General features: G+C 40.5%; 1 protein-coding gene across 1 annotated transcript; it reads left to right on the top strand.

Moving 5' to 3' along the window:
- Window positions 1–22,662: 22,662 nt before the first annotated feature.
- LOC136420335 (uncharacterized) lies at window positions 22,663–24,612 on the top strand. The gene is made up of 3 exons (XM_066407183.1): window positions 22,663–23,276; window positions 23,457–23,638; window positions 23,909–24,612. The coding sequence occupies exons 1-3, from the start codon at window positions 22,663–22,665 to the stop codon at window positions 24,610–24,612; spliced, it is 1,500 nt and encodes a 499-aa protein (XP_066263280.1).
- The last annotated feature ends 3,265 nt before the right edge of the window (window positions 24,613–27,877 follow it).

Below are 27,877 nucleotides of genomic sequence, written 5' to 3'. Positions count from 1 at the left end.
TTATGTAGATGATATTGTCTTTCTGTCGGCAAGTAAGGAGGGACTTTAAAATGCAATTAACACTCTTGGCCGGTATTGCGAACAATGAAAGCTAACCGTCAACCTAGCGAAAACAAAAATCATAGTATTTAACAGAAGAGACCTTTTATTCAATAATCTTAGTTTTTCACTATGTGATAACGAGATAAAGATAGTTCCATCATATTGTTACCTAGGAGTTATTTTTACAACAGGATGTACATTTAGCTCTGCCACGAAACAGCTTCAAAAGAAGGCACTGAGAGCAATGTTCAACATAAGAAGTACTCTTGGAGAAACTAGATCTTCTGTATCACTGCACTGTTAACTGTTTGACACATGTATTGTACCGATATTATTGTATGGATCTGAAATCTGGTGCAATAGTAAAATGAAGGACAAGTCTCCGATAGAAACCGTACATTTGAATTTTGTGAATTTATCCTTACGCCAGTAACTTCGCCAGTAGAGCGGAACTGGGTCGTTTTCCGTTGCTTATAGAGGCTCAAATCAGAATGTACTGTTACTATAATGTTAGATTACTTAACGAAGTACATACATATAGTCTTTAATACGAAGCCTACATGGTACAACAAGAACTAGATCGCCAAAAAACACACTGCTGGCTATCTAATGTAAGAAAAATGCTAGAGGAGTACAGTTGCCTACCTGTACATAAACGGTCACTCAAACACACCTTCTCATTCAAATGAACTAAAACAAAGTTTAAAGGATATTTACATCCAATTTTTTTTTCAGAATTACATGCAAAAGGACGAAGAGAAAATCAAGGCAACAAATTAAGGACTTACAAAACATTCAATGAGATTTATGAAAGAGAAACATATCGAAACATTGCAAACTACGAACATCGCTGAGCGATGTGTAAACTTCGCATCAGTGACCACTCCCAACACATAGAATCAGGCAGGTATAACCGTACCCATCGGAATAATAGTGAATTCTGTGACCATTTATATGTTGAAAATGAAACCCACTTTTTACTCGATTGTTCTTTTATATGAAGATGAGCGCCAATCACTGTTTAAGACAATAAGATTAGACAAGAAATGTATAACAGTGTCAAAGAAGGACACTTTTATATACCAGATGTCATGTAAGAACGAACATATAATAGACAAAATATGAAGTCACGTTTCCAAATGTTTCAAAAAGAGAGAAGAAACTACTAGATAATCAACATCAGTTTAGCAATAGTTCTCAGTTTGTCTATATTTTAGTTTTTCAATGTTAGAATGTAGCTGCTTATCAATTCATGTTTTGCATTATGTTCTTCCTATAGACCACGTGTGGTCATATGTGCATTTAGCCCATCTGGGCGGGAATATGCAATAAAGGCTATTACTATCAAAAAGTTGATATTTCCGTTTTGATTTCTGGTGTAAGGGACACTGTCGGAAGTGAGAAAGATTTGTTGTACCGTTACACGATATCCACGGATCTAGTATACAATGTCATGTAATGGTATTATATTTACGGAACACTTGTAGAACGTTTACAATTTACATCCGGGTAAAATATAGGCAGCGCGGATTTCATACACGTCATGAAAAAGTGTGTTGGGCAGTCTTGTATGATCTTGTATTAGAAACTTTATAGTGTTGTTTTTTAAACCTAAGAACCGTTGACACCCCTGAAATATATGTTGTAACTTAACAAAATATACAGCATCCTAGTAATTCATTTTGAGTAACGGGTGTTTCGTGGAGGATTTAAAAAAAAAAGACTTCTAGACAGAAATTCGACAGTGCTGTTGAAAGAGTTTGGATGCACGCGCTGACAAACAATTGTAAATCGTCTCGTTTTGAAAAGTTGATGATTCCGTTTTGTTTTCTGGTGTTAGGAACACTGTAGGAAGTGAGAAAGATATTTTGTAAGATCACAGGATAACTAAAATTCTAGTATGAGGTCATAGGCTGCGCGGTTTCACAATAGACCTCTTTCAAGTTACGGCGGCCATTTTGAATTCCCAGAGGTCAGCTCGGGGTCATGCACCAAAACGAGGCAGAACCTGTCTCAGATCCCAAGCCTATTACCTGATATGCCAGTTATATCATCTTCGGTGGTATATTTGCCCCTCTTATATGAAATAATCTAATATATGTGCCTTTCATTTGTAGAATATATTGTTGTGGACATTTTATTTATTTTTTGGCTAAACTTTTATTCGTTTTTCACAGTTTTAGACGGGTAACTTAAGGACAGTGTCTACATTTGTATATCCTCCTTAATATCTTTACTAGTAGGATTAAATCATACAAGACATGGAGAGACTAGCTGCAGACTAGCATCCTTGTGGGTAAAGAATTAAAAGACAATTGGTGGTTGTTCCGACAATTTCTCGATGCCAAGATCCGTTCTGCAAACAAAGCTGTATGGGGTGATTGGAGTTCAATGCAGAACTCAGTGGGAAAGGTGGGGTACACACCGGATGCGCTCTTTGTATATTTGTATATCAGTTTGCTCCGATTATATTTTTGATTAGTATTGGTAACATAAACTTCCACAAGTTGAGTGTAACATAAACTTCCACAAGATCATTGTGGGCTGAAATTTAGCAGATCCATCCTGTGATTTTGACGATTTCTCAATGCTAAGATCGGCATGGCAAAGAAACGCTATACCCGTAAATGTTACTGCCAGTGGGACCCCAGTCTCTGCCAAACTAACTACCCTGGCAACTAGTGATGGGGACGCATGTGTGATTTACCCCGCCTTCCCCACTGAGTTCTGCATTGGTCCGGACCGGTCGGTTCTCATAGAGCTTAGTTTGCAGAGCGGATCTTGGTATCGAGAAATTGTCGGAACAACTGCCAATTATCTTCTAATTTTTTACCCACAAGGATGCCAGTCTGCAGCTAGTCTTTCCATGTCTTGTATGATTTAATCCTGCTAGTAAAGATATTAAACCTCGGTTACCGATGGAGAATACAAATGGAGGATATAAAAATGTAGACATTGTCCTTAAGTTACATGTCTAAAACTGTGATAAACAAATAAAATAGGTATAACATTTGCTACCGGCAAATTGTGGCGAGGGGGGGTGGCGAAGTTTCTTTTGATGTTCATCACACAAAGGTGCAATCGTTTTGGGATAGGGTATCATTGCAAGGACAGAAAATCTTATCAAAAGGAAACGTTTTACCTTGACAGAGGTCTCCGGCTCAATTCGCCTTGCCGGGGGGTCCAGAAATAACGAAGGACGAGTAGAAGTCCAGAACGGGAGCAGTGACTGGGGCACCGTTTGCGACAACGGATTTGAAATGGACGATGCCCATGTCGTCTGCAGAATGCTGGGTTACCCAAATGCCAGTCAAGTTCATCTGAATGCCTATTTTGGCCGAGGTAACATTTTGAAATCATGAAATCTTCTTGAAATCTTTATAATAAAATGAGTACACCACTTGACAGACTTAAGTCTGGATGTTGATGGTATTTACCATCGTATACTCTCATATTACTGAAGATATAAGACAGTTGTCATGTTTTAAAATCTGCGGTACGTTTAATAACCCTACACTATTAGTCAAGATATATGAACAGCACAGGTTAAAATGAGATCACGACGGCTAGTGTCTGAATTAAAACCTATAGTACCTATCTTACCCTACACTATTGAATGACATATTTGATATTTGGACACTTTAGTTAAGATTTTGAGACATTGTAATTCGAACTCGCACTGCGTTTGTCGAGATAATGTGGAGAAAACATTGACGTAACACAGATGAAGTGCTTCCCTTTTTCATTAGATCAATAATTTTGTCATGTCTTTCCAATTGACGTGCAAACGGTTGTACTTTGAATTGTTTTCATGCAGGATCCGGGCCAATCTACATGGATAACATACAATGTGATGGCAGCGAGAGCAGCTTGTTTGACTGCTCGCACGGAGGATGGGCCATCAATGACTGTAGTCATGACCAAGATGCTGGCGTGGTCTGTTTTGTTCAAGGTTCATACAATTGTTCCATACTACTGCATATAGCGATCTTTATGTAAATATAATCAGAATCCCTTGGTTTTCACGTAATCATTTGACTAGTCATTTCCATAATTGAAACAGTTAGTATAACTGTCAAACCTGGCTCCAGCAACCACTCAACGGACTGAGCAAAATTGGTTTCTAAAGAGGAGTGCTTGCTACAGACGAGTTAGTTGGTTAGCTACAGACAAGTCGGTAGGTTGGCTACAGACGAGGTCGTTGGATACCTACAGACGAGTTGGTAGGTTTGCGAGAAAACCCATTACATTTGCAAACTATACAGTTCAGTTTCCACATAAGATATCACCAACATATTGGATGGGGATGTTTTAATTTGTTCTGTCACGGGTCTGGTTGGTTACGTCAGGTGGTTACCCAACCAGGTTTGACAACTCTCCTCAATGACATATGGAATTCATGTTTACAACTAATCTGAATATAATCTCCAAAAGATTAAGTAGTATAAAATTTAGAAAAAAAAGTATACTTCTTCGGCCTTTACAATAATTTCTTATGTTTCGGCGGTTTCTTAATATGTCTTGAACGATATTTTGGTATAAATGATGACATACATTGGTAAATTGTGTATTAGGTATCGCTATTACTGCAGCCGGATTACTATAGTCTTCCTCTCAAAATGAAGTCTATTTCTCGAGGGCATTAAAGGACAACCCTCAGCCACAACAAGGATGGATACCATACTATATCATGATATCATGTATTACGAATAATAATATCTAGGATATTCAATTTAAATCGATATTATTCCTCCACCAGTTCTAGAGAATATTGATACACATTTTTCAATTCTAAATCATAAAAAAATTTCTTTAGATTCCAGCAGAATTCGACTTGTTGATGGAAATAACCCAAACCAAGGACGTGTAGAAGTCCGAGCGGTTGGCAGTTATGACTGGGGAACAATTTGCCGCCGCAATTTTGACGAAGCTGAAGCAGATGTTGCTTGCCGAATGCTGGGCTATTTCGGTGCCTATCAAGTTCGTGATTCCGCATATTTTGGTGAAGGTGAGATATCAATTAAAAATTCTAATTGAATTATTATCATTGATTCGTTTTAGATTAGATGTCAGGATTTTGAAGGACAACATGTTATAAACAAGTGCATTTTTCCAATTTGGTAATCATTATCGTTTTGACTGCAGAAACTGTTTGGGGGCCTATCTACATGAATGGTCTGAGATGTGATGGGACCGAACGTAGCCTGTTTGACTGCTCGTATGCTGGGTGGACGGATCAAAATTGCCTCCATGAAGCAGGCGTTGAATGTGGTAAAAAGAATGTTTGTAAAATGAAGTATCATACCATACTTTACCTTAGAAGTGATTTTGAATCTGTGTCGTATATTCACAATGCCATAGCATCTGGTTTCTATGTAAAAACAGTGAAACCAGATAGTCTATCGTTCACTTATGCCTCTCATATGTAACGAAACATAACCTAATTACGTGCGGGAGCAGTTTACGTCCAGTTTGGGTCATGTCCACATGTCGAGGTGTATTATGCCAAAGCCTGTTCTCATGAGCAACAAAGAACGTCATAAGTATGATCCGTAGCCATCTTTCTCTTTTATACAAAACAATGAAAAAGGTTTACGTCCAGCGACATAACGGAATAAACTCCTGAACCAGCAACAACAAGTTGCACGGAAGCGTCATGCATGACGTATTTCATATGAAATTCGACCCCGCATAATTCAGCATGTTTTTCTAACTTACACGATAGCTAGTATCTTTTAAACGTAGCTGACGTCAAACCTTTCTTTGATATTCAGACTATCCGTTGTGATTCGAGGTTTGAAACTCTTGCCAATTTTAGAAAGGTTTGATACCCCCTAGCGACCCCCGCTCAGATGATACATTTTTGTCCCGCATGACATAATGGCCATGCGTTTATCACGTGAACGCCACGTGCTGCTGATGTCGGGGAAATTCAGAACACACATTGCATTCTTCCATCGCGTCAGGCAAGCGGATGGACAAACATAGTGACTTTACTGTCATTTGTCTGTAGACTTCTTTTGACAGTTACAGTGCATTTTTTTCTTGTCTATGTTCCTCAAGCATAGCGCTAGAAGGGAAAAGGCTGACGTGGACGATAATGGGTTACCCTAGCACAATTCTACACCATAAACCCCAGTATGAATACATGCTCGCACAGCGTTAAACAGGCGGAGAAAAACTTACAGACCATGCATTTTTCTTGTTAGAAGAGCTGATATTTCTGCCCATTGGTTTAACATTTGGCTCTGTCCGCGCGGTTTTAGGATAAATAACGTATAGATCGGACGTTAAATGGTAACGTTACGTTACGTGTAGCACGACTGATTTATCTGGAGGTAGTGAGTCCCTGTGAATCATGACACAATGTTCACTGAAATTTTAAGATACAAAAAACAAATATGCGGTTTATTTGCATGCATTCCACGACCTCAAATGATGCTTAATATTTTTGAGTGAAGCATTACATATGTTTCTCATTGATTATGAAAATAACATAATCATCATTAATTATACCGGTGGATATGATCTTATATACCCCAATAAGTTGAAAACACTACCAAAGAAGGTTACATTTTCTCCGAAGAAGGTGCTACGTGATTTCAAGTATTACTTTATCAATGACATGTAAATTTTAATGTTTTTAGAATGTATTGCAATTCTGATTGTATGTTTTTCTAAACAATAGATTCAATTGGTCTTCATAACATCAGCAACTCGTTCCTGTTGGTTGCTGAGAAGGATCTAAATAGGATCGTCCAATTTGACGTCAGTTCCAGGACAAAGATGGCGCTTCCGATGAGAGATCCGGAAGGGCCATTGTCACTGGACTTTGATCCTATGGCTGATTTCGTGTACTGGACAACTAGGACTATTAGAGACAACAGAAAAGGTCCAGGCATCAAACGAGCTCGTCGTGATGGAAGCGGAGAGGAAAAAGTTATAGAACAACGTGACGCTGGTAAGTGCAGTATCAGCTGTCCTACCGTACGCACGACCGATTTATTACCTCCATGAAAAATGCAGGTGTTGTACTGCAAGTGTGTGTGTGTGTCATTCTCTCTCTGTGTTTGTGTGCGTGTGTGTTTGAATCTGCATCTACTATATAGCCGGTCATTATCTCTATCAGCTATCTTGGATTGGCCATCTTGAATGTTCACAAATACAATTGTTTTCCTGCAAATAACCCCAAAGAAAAATGTAACACAATGAAAATAGACAAAAAAACTTAGTTGAATGTTGTTGTTTTTTTGTATTAAAAAATACCAGGTAGTTACGATTTTGAAGGGGAAATTGACTCCTTAGCTAATGATGAGGCCCGCCATCTTGGGTTTTAACCTATGAAGTCATCAAGCTAGCATAATCAATGGATATGTAATCATTTAAGTTACATGAAAATGTAACATCAGCAGATGTTAGAAAATGTAAAAAAGATATGTGTGGTTTAACCTGTAAACTACGCTGTTAGAAGCGAAATCTGCACTTTTTTTGTGAAATTTGCCTGTCAGTAACTCCTTGCCATGGCAATACAGAAAATTATGAACTTACATAAATGATATGAAATTGTTGCAATCTTAATTCTATGAAAAATGACCTAGTTTGATGGCCCTAGCATAAGCCGTTCAGGAATTATGCGACATCAAAGTTGGCGTGGTTATGGACAACCCCCTGAATAGAATTGGGTATATCGATTCTGATAAAAATGTAAAAACAAAAAAAAATCTCTATAAAAATTCTAACAGTGATGTGTCTACCTTCAAAAACTCTCCAGTTGCCCATGGCCTGGCATTGGATCACACTGGAGAAAACATCTACTGGGCCGACTGGCGGGCTCAAACCATTTCAGTAGCCCGGAAGAACGGATCGTTTGCCAGGATACTTCTGACGTCTCCATCCATCGGGAGACCAATTGGGCTCGCTTTGGACCCTGAGAATGGGTGATTTTTTCAAATAGATAGTTTAGACAGTTTTTTAAAGGTGGGAGCCGGAAAAGAAGAAACTGAAGAGGTAAAATTTGCAAGCAGAAAGGTATAGCCTATAAAACTAGTTTGATTAAACACATTCATATTTATGGTGACCCTCCACCTCTGTCCTACCACTTGCTACATCATTCAACCGAATACCACATGTTGTCTGCTAATTTCTCTGGACCCAATGGTGGCAGGCGTCTGGTCTCGGCCATTGACCATATTTGTCAATAGAGACAAGAAAAGGAAGAAACTTAGCAAAATAATATGTTTTCCTTCCATCAAGAGCATACTATTAACCAATTTTCCAGTCTGAATCAAAATAGGTGATTCCGACATAACGTCTTTGACGTTTGTGGAAAGGAATTTTGTTTTTAACTTTTTGCAACGGTTTCATTCCTAGACAGACCTTCGCATTGCGCAATCAATTGGCATTCTGGGATATCCCGCTATTTGCATATTCGTAGCTGAACAAATGAATCATCGGTAAAGGAAGCGTCTTGCCTCGGCCCGGGGCTCCAGTTGCACCGTCAGGCCGTGTTTCCAAACCGATAGCTTATCCATGGGGTCCAAGGTTAAGCGCAGAATCATGTTCAGCCTCGTCACCACATGTTTTAAGCCTAAGGCAGACATATGTATACAGTACTCATATATTGACTGGCAAAACTCAGCCCAACAAGATCAGCTATTGCTAAACAGTCCTATTCACCACTCAACAAAATCTTTATAGGGCTTTGTTTGAAAAATATACATTAGTAGACACGTAGCTTCTAGCTTTCTTGGTTATGCTGCGGTCACAATTGAAAAAGGGGCCCAGCCAGGTAGTTTATGGGCTGTTTGGGCACTCTCGGGCGTGACCCTGTGAGGCACGTTGCGGGCCACCGTGCTATTTCGGGGACCCCGAAATGCTTTTAACTCGACTTAAAATCAACCCGGGACCCGCTACAAATAGTTGCCGTAAGTTAGTCGTGAGAATACCGAGAAGTACTATCATAATAGCTCTTGAAATGTGGCATGAATAGTGAAGATGATATGATAAAGCGTTGTGCAATGTACATGTTATGTTTTATTCGCAAATAACAAACGCACCGGTCTGCTTCTCTTATGTTACCACGTCGCCTGCTTTTGTTTAAATCCAACCATTTCTTGTTTGACTGATTACGTCTTACAGGATCATGTACTGGTCAGACTCTTCTTTGAAACGAATTGACCGTGCTGCGATGGATGGCACCAACCACATGACCATCATCAGTAACTTGACTGAACCAAACATGATCAAAATAAACCACAAAGGTGAGACAGCACGCAATAGGTAAGAACAAATGCTATATCTTTCCATCTCCGAAATGAAGAACAGGCATGCAGTTTTGTCGGTTTTCTAGCTTTCCTCGCTCCACCCAGTTTTATAAATGGGTACCTGACTTTAGTTTGTCGAGTTAAATGTTGGCGTAAGGAAAGGGTTAGGCTCCGCCTTCAAATAACACACTGGATATCAACCGGCCACTAATCCTACAACCTCCAAGAGAATGTGTTACAAAGCTCTTACAGTGCTTTGTTTGGTCGACCGGCCATTGATATGATGTCCTGTGATTGTTCGTAGGTGTTTTCAATGGCATGCGTCCAGTTTGTCTGTTGCTGTCTGTGGAGCTGCCCAGATACAGTTGCAGAGCCTAATTTATACGCATGTGGCATTGTACAACTGTAGCTTTTTCTCCAAGGAATTTTTGATCGATGGATCCAGATTTTCCAAAGGGACCTGAATGCAATATTGTCCATCATACACCGTGCTGCTATGTCAAATGAGCTACAGAGGAAAGACTCAAGAATTTGACCTTACCTCCATTTCTCGTGGCCTCGGAGTTGTTTTTCATGCTCTTTTTTCCATTATGTCCGCTAAATAGACATGGGTGAATTCTGTCTTGGTTTCATTCATAAATAGGTTTGAGTCTTTCAGATTGCTAGTCCTTCCAGTGCGACTATTTCCTTGTCTATAAAATCGACATCGCCCGCATATTCCATTTCCAATGGCATGCCCAGTAGTGATACTGGAGGTTTGGGTCTTGTGGAGTGCCACCGTATTGTTTATAATTATAGTGCAGATGCTAGATAACGGGTGAACAGTACTGGGGAGAGACTGTCACTTTTAGGGACCCTATTGTTGTTTCGAAATCAGGTAGGTTGATTCGACACGGACTCTCAACTTAGTGCCTGCCAGGAGTAGTTCCTCAAGACGTAATTCGTCTTCATTACATCCTGCCTGTTGTAGCACGTCTAAGATCTTAGACCTTTTGATGGTGTTAAATCTTGTAGACGTCCCAATATCTGTCAGCAATTATTTAGTAGGAAACAGTACTTAAGGCATCATTTCTATATCACTCAATTCCTGTGTTATAATGGGTCAATTTATTTGTTTATCTTTTATTAATTTTTGCCAATTTGGTTGATTTTATATTCATGAATAAGTGGTTTTAAGATAATAACACCCACTTCTGGAGTTGAGTATGTCTTTAAGATTGCACATTTGTTATTACTCTATTGTTTGTTGTCTATTTTAGAAAACCGTTTGTACTACTGTGATCAGCACAGCATCTACAGCTCAGACCTACTCGGCAAAGAAATCCGAAGGCATGTTGAAGACGAGAATATAGTTCTGGGACTCGCAGTCGATGATGACTACATCTACTGGATATCTTCTGGAACTCTACGAGTCAAAAGGTGAAAAAAATAATTTCGTATGCCACAGATCTTAAATTCTCAGCTTGTGCAAACTGAGTGTAAAGGGGTCCGGTGAACCGTTACGTCAAATCCTCTTCTCTATATGGGCCGGGGTGCATTCCTTTGTGCAATATGTTGATGCGCACAGTTTTTTTTTGCATAATTTCAAAGAATGATAACCATTTGTATTTTTAGATTGTCTAAACCGGAAGATGGCTATATTGATTTGGTCAATGATCTGTCCACTCCATACGGAATCTACGTGTCCCCGGGATCGCCTATCAATATCATCAATGGTACGTTTTCTAACACAATCTCTCTAGAAATCTGCAGTATTTATCTCATACTCCTGAACTGACAAAACGATTATTTTGATTACCCTTGGATACATTTGATACATAAAGCTTCCCATGCTTGTTTCTTGACAGCTTGCGCCTCTTCAAATGGAGGATGTCAGCATTTGTGTCTTGCACATCCAGAGGGACGGACGTGCGTCTGCCAATTATCTTGGAGACTGCTCGAAGATGGGATGTCCTGTGTCCCTTTAGAAGGTATCATCTAAAAATGCATATAAGCCAGGAAATTGCAAATTCTTGCTGTTTTGTAAATTTATCGTAATGATATTGGTTACATCTCTTGGATAATATTTTAACATAAACTATTAACCCTTGTCCTGCTGGACTTTTTTTACCCTATAGTAGTCCCTGTGCTGGGCTTTTTTGACCCTATTTAAAGGAGGGGTACTGCTTTAACTTTGCTATTTTTTTTATACTTTGCCCACAAATAACTCTATAAAGTTATATATCAATACAAAGCTAAGAGTCTCTACTTTTCAGAAATATATTGCAAATTTTGCCTGCACCTACCTGTATTGATTGATAATGGCAATAAATCAATAAAAAACCCTTTTTTCAAAAATCTTTTGTATTGAAGTATCTGAACCATATAAAAAGTACCAATATCAAAGCTGCAGCATTCCTGACACATCCTGACAACATCAGAGCTATATCTATGATGAAGAAGTTCACCCAGGTATCTCAGCAGGTAGGTTTATGACCATACAATGTCCACGGTGCTGAACTGGCTTTTCTGTAGAAAAGCTGAGCCATTTAGAATTAGTATACTTCTTTCTTTACCTCTATTACAATCACTTTCCTACACATCAGCTGAAAGCTTACAACAGGTATTATCTTTGGAATTCCAAACAAAGTAATATCATTGAATACAAAGGTAATAAAGATACAAAAGGCAATAAAAAGTACATTATTCCACAAAGTTTCCATATACTGCTGCATAGCACCAACACAGAGGTCTCTACCAAGACTACAATGTTGCTGACCAGTCTTGGCAACATCAGAATGATACATGTGAAGAACTAAAATGCACAGGTATTGTAACAGGTGAGTACATGTATATGGTTGTAGACTGCCCTTGGTGCTGAACTCACTTTTGAGCAAAATCTACACTCTCATACAGAACAGTACACTTCATGCTGTAGCCATAGAACAATTGACATTCTAGCTTTCTATACATGAGTGGAAAGATTATAGTCTAACCTTTCTTGCCATATCAACATACAGTTGTTACAATCTATACTAAAGGCTATATTATAATAAAGACATAAAAAGCAATAAAAAGTACATTATTCCACTATGCTTTCATATGCCTTTGTATAGCATCAACACACAGGTTTCTATGAAGACTACAACGTTTCTGACCAGTTTTGACAACATCAGAATAATATATCGTATTATATGTAAAGAAATAATACGAATTGCAGATATTATAACAGGTGAGTATATGGCTATCAAAGTCTGAGACTGGTCAGCCCCACAATAGAAATCATGCACCACTTCCCCGCCAGCGACCACGTCCACTACCTCCTCGGGCACGTCCACGCCGTCCACGGTAAGTGCCCCGAGCTTTTCCACGGCTAAAAGTAGCGTCAGCGCCGCTTTCAAGTTCATCAGCAACGTGTAAGGGTCCCTCTCCGCTTGCCCCGACATGTCTTCGAGGCCGATGTTGTGACTCCCCGTCTTCGCCAGAACTGTCACTGATTTCAGCGGAATTTTCACTTGTTAAAGGATATTCCACCCCTGAATCGTTCGTGAAAATGTCCTCTAGAACGTCTTCGGCCGTGTACCGATCCATTTTGGCGTTTAAACACCTAAATTGCCGCCAGAAATACGGAAAATATCGCCCCGAAAACATTCCAGCAGACGACACGGCATCATGGCCGCCTCATTAACATATGGCCTCATTAACATATCACGCATGCGTCCTGGGACGCATTGCGCAACAATAATTTTGACCCTTGACCCCGACAATGAGGCAACACTATGTTACTTCCGGGTTTCGGGGGTTACGCGGGAGTGAGACGCGTTCGTGCCGGAAATACCCCCAGCGCCTATTTATAGGCGGTCCGCAGGACCCGCACATTATGCGTAGCGCCTATATATAGGCGGTCCGCAGGACAAGGGTTAATCAAAAACTTATACTTCACTTCTACGCAAAGCACAGAACGTCATATTTGATCTTACATAGTTAAATTGATATTTTTGTATGGCCTCCTTCAGTCAATATTGATCATGTTAAAATCATTATTAATATCAGCCCTACAGCTTTGCCTATGACTAACCGTCATATATAAGAATGCCAGTCTCTATAGCTACCACATGGGGAACATTTATAAGCTGACTCAGATCTTCTGTCCGGATCCGCTTGTCATTGGTGTATATTCTCCTGTTTTAGATTACTTGGACAGAGTAAATCTCCAGCTGGGTCAGTCATTGGCAAGGTCGTCCCACTGGAAGGTGTCAATGTCAAGAGCCTTCAAGCCCCTCTTGCTAATTTAGCTTATTTATGACCTTGATAAACTAGCAAACTTACTTTCAGTACTTGTAGGCAAACTTTAAATCTGCAGCTTTGACTGGTATGGTACTTATCACAGGTTGTCCTACTGGCTACGCCCCAAATGGGCATGCATGCTACAAGACGTACACCCAGGCCAAAACCTACAACCAGGCCCGACGGGCGTGTGCAGATGACTGGGGGCTTTTGGCCATGCCGAAGGAGAGCTACGTGGACATCTTTTTAATAGTAAAAATGAAGGCAACAGTGAATCACAATTCACGTTTCTGGTTTGGCTTGAACGGTCAGAAAGGTGACTGGATGTGGGAAGATGGGACTCCACATAACGCCGATGCTGACTGGAATCATTGGACTGCGCGGGGACCTGATGAACATCTGGACGGACAATACTGCGCACTCTACGAACTCCAACCATCCAGCTGGAGTCCAGAGCTGTGCTCCTCTGCTCACAACTTCATCTGCCAGCTGACATATGGTATGCAGCTTCGCATATTCTATCCAAAAATGTTAATTCGTGATGTATTCTTATCCCTATGAAATCTTGAGGTATTGTTTCTTTGCGTGCCTTTGGGTTTGCATAACATAAGAGAGGCGGAATGGATTGTAATTATATTCGGTATTCCGGTAGAGCTTGGGAGGAAAGAGGCGTGAGACCTTGATACTACCGGAGAACCTCCGGTTATCTTTTGTGTGTTTTTGTGTCACGTTTGCTTTTAATGTGCTCCTTTATATGATGTGTAACGATGGTCGAGGGAAATGTAGCCTATACACAACGTTATGCTACTACATTACTTTTGAGCTCAAGATCCGCGATCGGACTGATATAATAATTAATTTCATTCAGTCTCTAAGCTGGAGTATTTCGCCATTCAATACATCTTCCCCGGCCCGCAGCGTCATGAACGTAATAATTGTCAACATGTCCATGATGTTTTCGCAATACTTTATACCCGATGAGGCTGTACCATTCGTTTCAATGGTGAAAACGCACCTTTCATGGCTGCACATCAAATAGATATATTTATGTACAAATTTATATGTTATGTTTTCTATTTGCATATTTGATATCTTATCTCTTTCTCAGTTACATATCAAATATCGTATTCTGGGGCTGCTATCATAAAATGCAATTTATCTCCTGTTTTTTTATAATAAGTATATTTGTCATAGGAATCAACTCTAAAGCTATGTACATACCAAAAATCAATTTGTCAATCTCTTGTACAGTTTTTTTCCTTCAAATTTGAAGCAAACTCGGCCTTAATCCTACACCACTGATTTTGTCTCCCGAAAGCTTTCTTTATATCGCACTCAGATATCACGACCTTGGCATGTCCAGAACGTCAGTTCCACTGCACTACCTTAAAAAGTCGCTAGTCAAGCACATAAGGAAGCTTGACCTCTGTTTTCCAAACCCCTGCCCACGTATTGGATATCAGTAGGATCCATCCTCAGGTTCTCGAGTATATGTGATAACAGACACACAGACAGACACAAACTGCACAGAAACATAACCTTCTAGGTGAATGTGATTACTATATCGGTGGTTTCATTAATTTCTTCAACAGAATACAGTAATTTAATGCTATAGATTTATCAACGTTTTGTTCACCTTCTAAGGGGTCGTGTGCCCCCTGGGATACCATCGCTGTGGACACCGATATACATGCATCTTGTCCTGGAAGCGCTGTGACGGGACGCAGGACTGCTCAGACGGCAGCGACGAAGAAGCCTGCGGTGAGTTGTTGGTACGAGGCAGTGAAGTAAATACACATTAAGATTAATGTATCTGGCTGGTAACGTTTTTCTGATGTTGTTAAATCAGAGGGCATTCTTCTGTACAAACTCATACTATGCGCTTAGTGTGATAGATGGTTTTACATGCCTCATCAACTAAGTAGATCTTTAAGATGAAGCTTGGGATGTCATTTGACCTTTCCTTTCGCATATCTAGCTTTGGGGCTCCAAATCTACATCACGTTTTCCTCATATCAAAAGCTATAGCTACCTGCCGTAGAAAATCAAGACCATTCTATGCCCAGGACAAAAGATACAAAAAGCTAAAGATTTGCTACAGTACTAAGGTCAAACCAGGGGGCACAAAATAGTCCTTAACCTTCGTCTATGTGTAAACGGGCTTTACACATAGCCTCCCTACTTCCCCCAACCATGGTTGAGAGTGTCTCGGGCGTTAGGTCAGCAGTGGTCGGCCGGTTTTCAGATCCACCAGCCTAGTACTCGTTGTTGGAAAATTTCAAAACATTCGTCTGTGGACGGAAGGTCTGGAATGGGTTTACTGGCTGGCTAGTCTTTGAGAGTAAGTTAGTATTGGTCAGGGTGTTTTTTTTTGAAATTTGACTCTTAATATGATTCAAAACAGACCAGGCTTCTCCCAGCCTACCGCCGACAATGAAAATCCGAAAATCACTTCCTTTCAATTTTTTCAAAACAAAAACTGCCCTGCATTTTCAAAATCAATTGCCAAACCTATACAGCTTCGTTTTGACTTTACAAGCTATCTGTCATCTACAACTCCCGTACATAGCATGCCCATGACAAAACATACACTGGTATGATGAGTGTTCTTTTTAATTACGTAAATAAAGTCCTATTTTGTAAAATAAGAATTCCATTCTGTCTTTTCTCTCTTCAATTACCCTCTTTGAAAATCTAAAAAAAAAACGCCCAGCAGTCCCAGAACAAGTTGGCATACACTACTATCTGGAAGTTCTCCTGTAATGCAACGAAATCAGCCAAGAGTCCCATAATTGACGTTGACCTTTATCTGTCAAAATATAATTTCAATTTATCAAGATGCTATAAAGTTACGCTGACTACAAAGTTGCGGAAACACGAAAAGACAGATACTTGGGCAGACAAACAAACAAGCAAACAGACAAATTGGAAACAATACATCCATTTTCCATGTAGATAATAAGAACTTAAATATGTAAAAGTTTTATAGAATGATATTTGATGTTTTTTTTATTATTTTCAGTTTGCCTTCGAGTTCCCGAGCTTTTCCCACTTGGCGACAGGCTCACAATGTTACCAAACCAGTTGAACCAGACGACGTTTGACGGCATACAGAATTCTTCTCTTGCTGAATTGCTAAACAGTTCGATCAGCATACCAGGGAAACACCACGCACAGATGGGAGAGTTTCTATCTGCCGTTATTTTCCCACGGTGCAATGTCGCTGGAGGCAACTGTTCTTTGCTTCTGTCTCTTAATGCTGACAATGCAACATCATGCATGTGAGTTTTTAACAAAATTTGAGAGAAGTATGTATCTCTTGTGCGTTGGCGTTGTTTTATAAATCTTCTTTAACCTAGCTGTTGTAAGAGTTTATCTTTATGTTACACAATAAGAATGTATGAAATTGTCAAGCTAATATTCTGTCAGCATATATGATTGTAAGTAAAAATTGTGTACAAATTATGTGCAAAGTATGAACGTCCTTATCATAAAAATGTTACTCTCGGTGGTTTTCCACAGCGGCACGCAGCTGCTACCATGCCGCTCGTGGTGTGAAGAAGTGCTCGCCACGGCTGATGACTGGATAAAGGGCCTGTTGCCATCTTGTGATGTGTTTCCAACATCAGAACATGGATGCTTGAACCCTGACCCAACTCTAAAGGGCAACGAAGGTATACAAATCAGAACGTGAAAGGACATCTTAATTTAAATTATACAAGCATGATTTGCTTTTTTCTGACATAGCGCATACGATGGCCCTTGTTATATATTTTACTTTCGGCATCTTAAAGATAACAGAGTGTTGGCCACCTGTTCAAGTTCGGTCCGTCCTCTTTCCTTGAAATGTCCCTTAGGTGATGGAACGGCAGATTGGACGTGTCCACCCCCTCTCTCTCTGTCGTTTACCTGGTTTTCATGATCTTCTCGCTTCTCGTTATTTAAAGCCATATTTTCAAGTTTCCTCGTCCGTTGTTTCACAAGCTGCTATTGGTTATTTGAAAATAGATAAAGATAAAGGTGCGGGGGATATTTGCAACAACAAAAAATTAAAGCATCCTGCGACCTTTTTGTTAACCATAGCTCACTGACATATTTGTGCACATTCAATTTGTTTGAATATGTCCTGATAATCGGAAGGTTGGTTTAATTTTTTTTCAATGAGCTTGTCAGACGTAAAGTCACCACTGTGTATCTTGTATTGTCTGACTAGACTGATAAATATACGATGATGTTTCTTGGATCGCGGGGTTCGCCATTACATATTGTTAGCATGATTATTATATATTGTTTATTGCTATATATGACCAGAGTACATTTAGCGTTGTCTCAGAGATGTTACTCAGTAATGTCAGGCGGTTGTCCGAGTCCACTACCAACTTCCACAAACCATTTCTCATAAAGCGTCAGCAACATTTTATCTAGTCCAGTTAAATGTAAGCCTTTTATTCCACAGCTTGCAGGATTCTTCCTTTGCATACCATTTTTCTTGTTAGACACATCATGGAAAGCCCTCGGTAAAAAAACTCAGTAAGGGATATTCGCTCAAGTTTTTATTGTCATGAGAGGAATCATTTTGTATCATCAAAACGCATTGTTTAACTGCTGACTATTTGTAAACCACACATTTGAAGGTACGTTTGCCTTTGGCAAGATTAAATCTCTAAATCGCATCATTCTGAGTCTTATCAACATCTAAAGAAATCGGATGCTCTTCCTCAGTGTGCTACCACGGCACTGGCATAAACTACCGTGGAACATGGAGTTCAACTATATCCGGGGCACCATGTCTCGAGTGGTCAGCTGCCAAAGCTAATTACTACACGAAGTCGTACCCTTGGGCTAACCTTGACAAGGACTACTGCCGCAACCCTTCAGGTCTCCAGCGCCCATTCTGCATGACAGAAGACGGTAGCCAGGAGGAATGTGACGTCATACCGTGTGGTACGTTCCTTTTGTTTGGTCGATGATGCGCTACAGAACAGACTTTATTTCCAGAAAGACATAAATGAAAATGACATTCTTAAATCATATTTTTCTTTTATATTGTATTAAAAGAGTTGTACTCTGATTGTTTCGACTGTTAGTAACTTTATCTTTAAGTTCTTCACTGTCAAACATGTAGTGTATAAATATATATACAAGTGGATACGTTGTGATTAAAATCTGCTTAAGGTAGCTATAATCAATTATAAATGCCAGTTGGTTAAAAACACAAGTACTTTCTAAAATATTATTTTACCTTCAGTTCTTTGTCTCTAAGGTAACAGCTTCCTTGTGAAAACGTCCAATAGAGTTGGAAACGGTTGATGACTTTTTTCTGTTTTTGCTGCCCTATTTAGAGGTTATCAATTCTGACATTGCATTTTTTTTATTAAACTACCCCGAAGATGTCCAAACCTGCATGGATAGGGGCCCTCCAAAGAACGGCAACAGAAGTCCCTTCAAACGATTCTACTTTACCGGAGAACGGGTGACGTACTCGTGCAACGATGGGTACAGGCTAGAGTACGGAGCTCCCAGAGAGGTCCAATGCCTGGAGGGGACTAAAGGAAGCATCTGGGAGTACCGCAAACCGACTTGTCCAGGTGATTGTTTTATAGGCTTTGCTATCTCTCATCCGTAGTTTTATTCCCTTGAATTAAGGTTTAATGACCCACAACGAGGTGTATATGGTGTCATAACGCCTGGCCATGTGCTATAACCACCGAATAAAATAGCACATGGCCAGGCGTTATGACACCATATACACCAAAGAATTGGCGGGTCAATAACGTTATTATCATATAGCCTATCCAAACTGACCCATATAAGAGTAGACAATTCCTGCATGACGCATAGATCCCTTATACTATTAAGAATGTATTTCAGAATTTACATTCGTCCTTTTTGATGATAGATTTCATTTTGAAAACCAACATTTCCACAGATAATATTTAATAACATTGAAATATTGGCATGTCAAATATTTTTCAAATCTAGTATCTATTATCAACATTTCTCCCTGCTGGGTGTCCTTCTGACAATGCTGTGGGCGGCTCTACTTACAGTTCCGCCCGTTTACATTTGACTTGTATTGAAATAGTTTATTCTATTTTGTCATATGCTTACAAAAGATTTGATTTATTCTAAGATAGTAAACATTTTTGGGAACAAATAAACATTATACATGTACGAATGTTAACAAAAAGATAACCTCCCCCTCTACAAAATGGGAGGAATGATGATCACGGGTGTGTTATGGCGTCATAACACATGGGCAATGGAGGCTTCTGATTGGTCGACGCCAGCTGGCTATGTGATAATAAGCTTATAAAGCAGGCAGGTACTATAAAGTAACCGAATAAATCCGGCTGACGTAAACTTGAAAACCTCAGTTTGCTATAGACAGCCGTGGTGATTACATAGCTAGAGACCTAGCTAATTCATTTTACCAAGACGACACTTTTCAAGACACTATTGAAATAGAGACAATAGACAAGGAATATTCAAAAAGTCTGGTTAAACATCATACATAAGCAAGGCAGCGTCACTAAAAGAAGAGGATATTTAAAGAAATGACAACGCTGGTTTGCTCAGCCTGGTAGTGTGAGACATTGGCGCCTTAGAGCTGTGGGCGGGATTGATAATAATTTCTTCGTGTACAAATTGCCGTTACTCCCCGATTTTGTGCAAATTCCCGTAGAGGGATCTGAGCTCACCAAAATGTACACCGCACATTGACAGGTAATACTTGTGGGAGAGTTAATACAACGGATTTTGAAACTTCCCCCTATACACACAGGAGAGCTGGGCTGTGTGTCGTTGTGCTGGCGGACCTTTTAATGCCGTGTTCACAGTATTCTTCGATTGAAGTAACTTCTGAACTCGTTAAAGGTCACAAAAAATCATAGGGTTTGTTGAACAGCTATGTAGATTCGCAGGACGTTCAATTGCAGTAATGTTTGAACGAATGCTGTCTGGCTCGCACTTAGGTCAGCTCTTCAAAACGGAAACAACGATGACGGGGAGCGTGGTTTTGTTTTGCTCAAGTTTATACAATGTCCCCAGTTATTGTGCAAATTATATTCTGATTTGCATAATAAGCATTTCAATACATCAATCATCTTTTAAGCTAGCCAAAGGCTTCTGGCGACAGGCCCTGCCAGCACGGGGGTGTTTCCCGTCTTGTCAACTGACAGATGTCACTCGTGAGAGTGTCAATATAACATATTTTAAAAACTTTTCCTGATAATCATGCAAATTAGGTGCCAAAAGTTAACATTTCGGAGATTTTATAAATACATACCGACAAAAGTTAACATTTCGGAGATTTTATAAATACATACCGACATATTCCCGGACATAAAAGACAAGTGCTAGCGGTCGATCAAGGTAACTCTGGAACGTTATGTGCAGTTAATGGGCGCTCGTAGTGCCGTTTTCTAACTCCGTAACATCTAATCGTTCTCACGCCATGTGAGCCGAAGCGACGCCATCTTGAAAATTTGTATGCTATCGAACCGGAGAGATACAAACATTATTCCATGATTAATACAACCTTTTTTCATGCGGTGGGAAAAGCCGCGGGATTAATTAATTTCAGTGGTGGGACGAGCCACAGGTTACTACAAATATTACAGAATCCAAGGGAAGGAACTTTGCGTGTTCGGGGTCAAGTCCGTACGCGTTTGGTACACACTCGAAAGTTGGGCGGCGGGTGCTTACATGTTCCAAATGACACAGGCCCTAGTTCGGAAGAAAATACAACGCTCCTCATACTATGTCTACTTGGAGACTGGTTTTCCCATACCTTATATCGTTCGTCATGAGTATTTCATATCCACCACAGACAAATGGCAGTCCAACAATGGACCATCCCCATAGACAGTCACCCTTTCAAGTCAGCCCCCCCTCACAGTCACAGTCCCATTCTTCATGGGTCTGTGGTACTTGTGACCTCCGTGTCTCATGGAACGACCGTGGCATAGAATGCGAAAAATGTGGCCAATGGTTCCACGGACATTGCCAGAGTGTTGACACACAATATTATGAAGAGTTGGCAGACTCAAACATTCATTGGTATTGCGCAATATGTGGTAGTCCCAACAGTAGAACTGTGTTTGATCTACATGGAATTGACTGGTCGGGGTCATCACTTCATGATTCGTCCCTAAATTCCTGTAAAACACCAACTGATCTTCAGTTCAAACCTCAACATGCATCTACTCCCTCAAGAAGTAGCCAACAAGACAAGTGGAGAGATAGACCTTTACGTATTTTGAATATTAATTTCCAGTCAGCTAGCTCAAAAAGATCAGAACTTCCACACCTTTTGGAAAGTCTAAAACCTGATATAGTCATTGGATCAGAGACTTGGCTAGATCCAACGATTGCAAGTACGGAATTCTTCCCAGATTTGTATAGAGTATACAGGAAAGATAGAGGTGGACGTGGGGGAGGTGTGTTGATTGCCGTCCACAACAACATTGACAGTTTTGCAGCCCCGGAGCTGGAGGTGGACAATTGCGAACTCCTGTGGGTACGCATCAAGTTGAGAGGTAGGCGAGCCCTCTATGTTGCTGCCTTTTACAGACCGGACGTTGGCGACGAGCCTAGTCTGATACACTTGGCTACATCACTTCAGAGGGCATCTCAGTTACAGAATGCTTTCCTTCTCATAGGGGGTGATTTCAATCTCCCCGGATGGGATTGGACCACAACCACCTTAAAACCAAAGGCACCTCATCCCCGTCTTCATCAGGACTTCCTTAGTATGCTGTATGACAATGGTTTAGAACAAATGGTCAAGCAACCAACTAGGGAAGCCAACACTTTGGACCTGTTCTTAACAAACTTTCCCGACTTGGTCCCCCGGGTAGAGGTGGTACCTGGACTTTCAGACCACTGTATACCGTACTGTGAAATTAGCACCAGTGCTAGGAGAAAGAAACAATCTCCACGCCAGATCCCCCTGTACAATAAGGCAGATTGGGACAGTCTGAGAGCTGCAGCCATAGAACTTAGTACAGAAATTCAGGGAAAACATGACAATTTTACAACAGAAGAGCTATGGGTTACCTTTAAAGACTCTTTACTCGCAGCAGTTAAGATGCATATACCACACAAAGTGGCAAGGACCAAGACTGACCAGCCTTGGGTCACGCCAAGTATCCGGAAGCTCATCAATAGACGGAATAGGAAATACCGTCAGATGAAGAAAACCGGATCGGCCTCACTGAGAGAGGAGGTGAAGGTACTACGCCACACTATCCAGCGACAGATTCGCCGGAGTTACTGGAGCTACCTGAACTCAGTCTTTACCGAAGAAACAGCGGCTGGTCAGCCGGGTAAGAGGTTTTGGACATACATTAAAAAACAGCGCTCGTCCAATGTGGGCGTGGCACCACTCAAAAAGGATGGTCATTTGACCTCAAACCCTCAGGAGCAAGCAGAACTGCTAAACGACCAGTTCCAATCTGTCTTTGGGGAGGGTAGACAATACACTGATGAAGAATTTGAACAGAAAACTGGTATGCAAAACACTGACATCCCAGCAATGGACAATATAAACATCAACTGCGAGGGTGTGAGGAAACTCATGAAGAAACTTGATCCTCACAAAGCAGGAGGACCAGACGGTATAAGTACCAGAGTGCTGCGGGAGCTTGCAACAGAACTAGCACCAGCACTCACAGTCATCTTTCAGTCCTCTTTAACAACGGGGTCAGTCCCAAAGGACTGGAGGAGGGCTTATGTCACGCCAATCTTCAAAAAAGGAGAACAATATAACCCTGCTAACTATAGACCCGTATCATTGACATGTATTGTATGCAAAATTATGGAGCACATTGTGGTTGGCTCTGTAATGCGACACTTTGAAACCTATTCCATCTTGAATGACAGTCAGCACGGATTTCGACCAGGTCGTTCTTGTGTGAGCCAGCTCCTGGACTTCTCAGAGGAGATAACGACCAACTTGGAAAGTGGAAAGCAGACCGACGTCCTTGTAATGGATTTTGCAAAGGCGTTTGACCGCGTCAACCACAGTCTGCTTATCCACAAGCTCCGACGCTACGGTATCCAAGGTACCGCGCTGTCATGGATAGACAGTTTCCTCAAAGATCGGTGCCAGGCGGTCCGGGTTGACGGACACCTTTCCTCATTCGTAGAAGTCAGGTCTGGAGTCCCGCAAGGCTCTGTACTAGGTCCCTGCCTATTTCTAGCATATATAAATGACCTACCAGAGAAGTTGACAGCACTGGCTCGACTGTTTGCGGACGATACAGCAGTGTATAAGGTTGTAGTAAACAGCAAGCAACAAGACCAACTACAACAAGATCTCCAACACCTTGCAGAATGGGAGAGAAGTTGGGATATGCAGTTCCACCCAGCCAAGTGCGTGTCCATGGCGGTTACCAGGAGTAGGACACCACTATCCCGTTCTTACGTACTACATGGTCACACCCTAGAAACAGTCCGCACAGTAAAGTACCTAGGAGTCACAATGAGTCACGATGGTACGTGGGATCACCATATCAACAACATGGCAAACAAAGCGAACAGGGTCCTAGGTTTCCTCAGAAGAAACCTGAAAATTAGTTCTACCAGTATTAAGGAAAAGGCTTACAAAGCCTTTGTTAGACCACTCCTAGAGTACGCGTCCAGTGTATGGGACCCGTACACCCAGAAGAGTATTGCCAGGTTGGAATCGGTACAACGACGGGCCGCTAGGTTTGTGCTGAACCGTTACCACAACAAGTCAAGTGTGGGTAGCATGTTGCTACAACTGGGCTGGGAACCGCTTGAGCAGCGACGCAGGACACAAAGGCTCGAGGTGTTCTGCAGGATCAGAGATGGTCTCGTCGAGTGTCCGGTCATAAGGGACAAGATAGTCCCAGCACCTCCGCGTGGACGCCGCATGTACACTGAACAGTTCACAAGGATTAAGACCAGAACACTGTACAGGGCAGAGTCCTTTCTGCCCAGAACCATCCGGGACTGGAACAACCTCCACAAAGACGAAGTGGAGGCGGTGGTTGCGGCCACAGGTCCAGTTTAAACAGCAGCAGGGAAATAAGACCCCCTCCTCCCTTGGATACTGACATGGATTGGATACAGACTATGATTTTTTGGACACTGGACATGATATTAAGGAACTGGAACGACTATGAGCAGGATGCACTACTTACTTGCGATAATACTCATCAACAAGAGTGTGCGCAGTAACGGCAAGACAAGACATAACAAATATCAAGACAATCTATCCTTGCATTCTCGAGCCATCGAGGCAAAACATAACCTTTGTATTATTAGGTATCAACCCTACTACATGGCGTTGTTTAAGAATTGTAGGAGAAAGATTACAGTAACTATAGTATTTTGTGCACGTTGTCAGAATCAATGGTTCTTTTATTATCGGACGAACACGCAATGATAACTACGAACTACAAATTCATTCCACTGACAGGACAGACCCTGCTTGGGCCTTTGTCTCCTGTCCCACTCCCGTTCTGACACCTGACCTCTCCCATCCCAGGGCTCTATACCTCCTGGGTTCTGGGCAACACCATTTTCTTGTGTCAGGGCTGACATCTATCATAACACATGTCATAAACAGATATGTAACCTGACACAGTATGATTAGTTAGGTCGCTGGACGCAAAACAAACATGACTTTGCCGATCTTGCTTTGCACACATGCGTGAGACTAGTTAACAAGTTGAACCTACACGGCACTTGTCACGTAGTTAATATAAATCGAGTCGAACTGTCAATGAGAAAGACTTGTTTGCTAATGTATGTGGTCTTAGAACTCTTCTTTGCATTGCCTGCCTAAGTGCCCAGGCCAGTACTCTGTAATACATTACCAAAATGCTTCATTTTTTCATATTTTTGTTCTGCTTATACACACAAAATGTTCCTAAAAAGAAAAAAATTCTGTGTTTAGGAAAAACGTTTTGTCAGCATGTTATCATTTTTTTTAGTTTTTAATTCTTACAGAAATAGTTCTTTAACTTGAAAAAATTAAAAAATTTAATGCTACTTGTTGTGAGAATTTCCACAAAAGGTGTACAATTTCGTTTCTTAGTCACTCTTGATATTCTTTGATAAGAAAATTTGTCCCCGAGTAAAGAAATAAATATCTAAGAAAATTCTTAGTAGTATATGACAGATTACAGTTTACCACCCCAACCCTGCAATGTACGGCATTCAACGTCAATACACCTTTGAGCTATGCATACAGCATGTAGTGAGTTGGTTCGATGATAACAAAACTTACTAAAGCAAACAGCGTGCGACAACGCATACAGATTTTGCCAATGAGTAAGGTTGTAAATTCTAACGTCTTTTTTGTTGTTGCTGCATCTCTGCTTAGTAAACCATAAACAAAGGTTGGAAACGGAGCTACTCCAGTCTGAGAGATACAGTGTACGTCTGCCACCGGTGAATGTCTCCATCATGTTTAATGGATTTGTGGACAAAATCATCGAATTGGCAAGTACTACTTTCTGTGACCAGTGTTATGTGTTACTTGTAATTATAAGGAAGCATTCTGCCCTGTTGCTGTTTGAAAAATGGTATCTTTCTAGGTCAGGCCCTGGTGGCCTCCCAAGGGGTAGGGGTGTACTAAGTAACGAATGAATTGATTGGAGACGCCCACAATTTTATCCAATCAGGTTGATGAAACGTTACCTACTGCCGGGCGTCTCCAACTCAGTCAATTTATTCGTTTCTTATATTATTTATTATTAGTACACTCCTATCTCATGCGAGGCCACACTATGTGGATTTATTAACAAGAAATGCACGATCACGATTGGCAAAGATAGACGGCCGAGTTTTAATTTTAGATTAAGGTAATAAATTTATTCAAATTACATAAGCTATATGTCTGTATCTGTATAGCCTGTATAATCGTCCTTCGGCGTAAGACACTAGCTTCTCATGTAGACGGTGTGGCATATGTTGGTAATGTTTCACTGAACGGTCGGTCACACCTAATCTATGCACATCTGACTGCAAGTGCTGTCTTGAAAAAGGTCTATTGAGGAAAGAACAAATTTTACTCTATAATGGCTCCTTTAAAATGCGAATTTTTGAACTTATCAATCTTAATAAGGTTGATAACTCTGGTACTTTAAGGCATGCATAGTTTTTTATTATTAATTTTTTGAGCTAGTACTTATTAGTTGGTATGTCTACCAGTTTACTAGTCATTCTGTTCATTAAGCATAGCCTGGACATTTTTCTTCTGTCTTCAAGTTGCTGTTATTGGCGACATGTTTTTATTTTGATGACACGAGCACACCTGTCATATTCTTGACGTTGACAAAAGCTACTTAAATGTTTTCTGTGACGTATTGATTTATTGGTTCAGGGAAGTTTATTTGCAACAGATTTCCTTGTCCACTCAAAGAGACTTCCATATGATAGAACTCACATTTTCCATTTGTCTCTAGGCCAATTTTACACTCACTGACGAAAGGAATAGGATACTATCTGAAACGTCTTACTCGATTAGAAACCTAGTTCAGTTCTTAAAACAAGGAACAATTTGGTGTACTGAACTCTGTATTTGGTTTCAATGGCCTAGTTCAAAGGAAATGGAAGTGGGAAACAATTTATACACTAAATAGAAAAAAAGGAAGGGTGCATGTTGAATTTTAATTTTTAATGCAGGCTAAAAATAAGGAAATACCTATTTTCTATGTATCTAGTGTCGACGGCCTAGTTCAACCAAAATGTAGGATTGTCCCTGCATATACAATCAAATATTGTATGGAATGTTTTTGTATAATTATACATGTTGTCTTTTGTTTTTATTGCAGGAGGAAAAGAAGGAGCAGCTTGTTGCTACCATAATCATCAGTTTCGTAAGTAAACCAGCTATAGAATATTTCAACTAGCTTCTGACAGCTACTTGATATTTCAGCTACTTTTATTTGGGCTATACTTGGTTTGAGAACTTTTCATCAATCGAAATGGCGCATTGTACAGCAACCTATTGTCTGCTTACTCTAGACATGGGTGGACAACCGTCTGTCATGGAGGCCATCGTACTACGGTGGCATCGACAGCTTCAGCATCCCAGTCAGCAATATCTGGGCTCCAACGTTCACTCTGAAGAGAAAGTAAGTTTGGCTTTTGCCAAGTCAATGTGAATGATTTTCTACACTAATCTTATCCTATTGGACTCGACATGCTATGGCTGACAGAAACAAACATAAATGATTTATACTCTGTACATGTAGGAATATATAAGGCCAATATGTTGAATTACACGTGAAAAATCATCATATTGACCTTTGTTTTATCTACAGCGC

This window comes from Branchiostoma lanceolatum, chromosome 15 (genome assembly GCF_035083965.1).
Source record: "Branchiostoma lanceolatum isolate klBraLanc5 chromosome 15, klBraLanc5.hap2, whole genome shotgun sequence".
NCBI lineage: Eukaryota > Metazoa > Chordata > Leptocardii > Amphioxiformes > Branchiostomatidae > Branchiostoma > Branchiostoma lanceolatum.
This window is presented reverse-complemented; position numbering and strand designations above follow the sequence as displayed.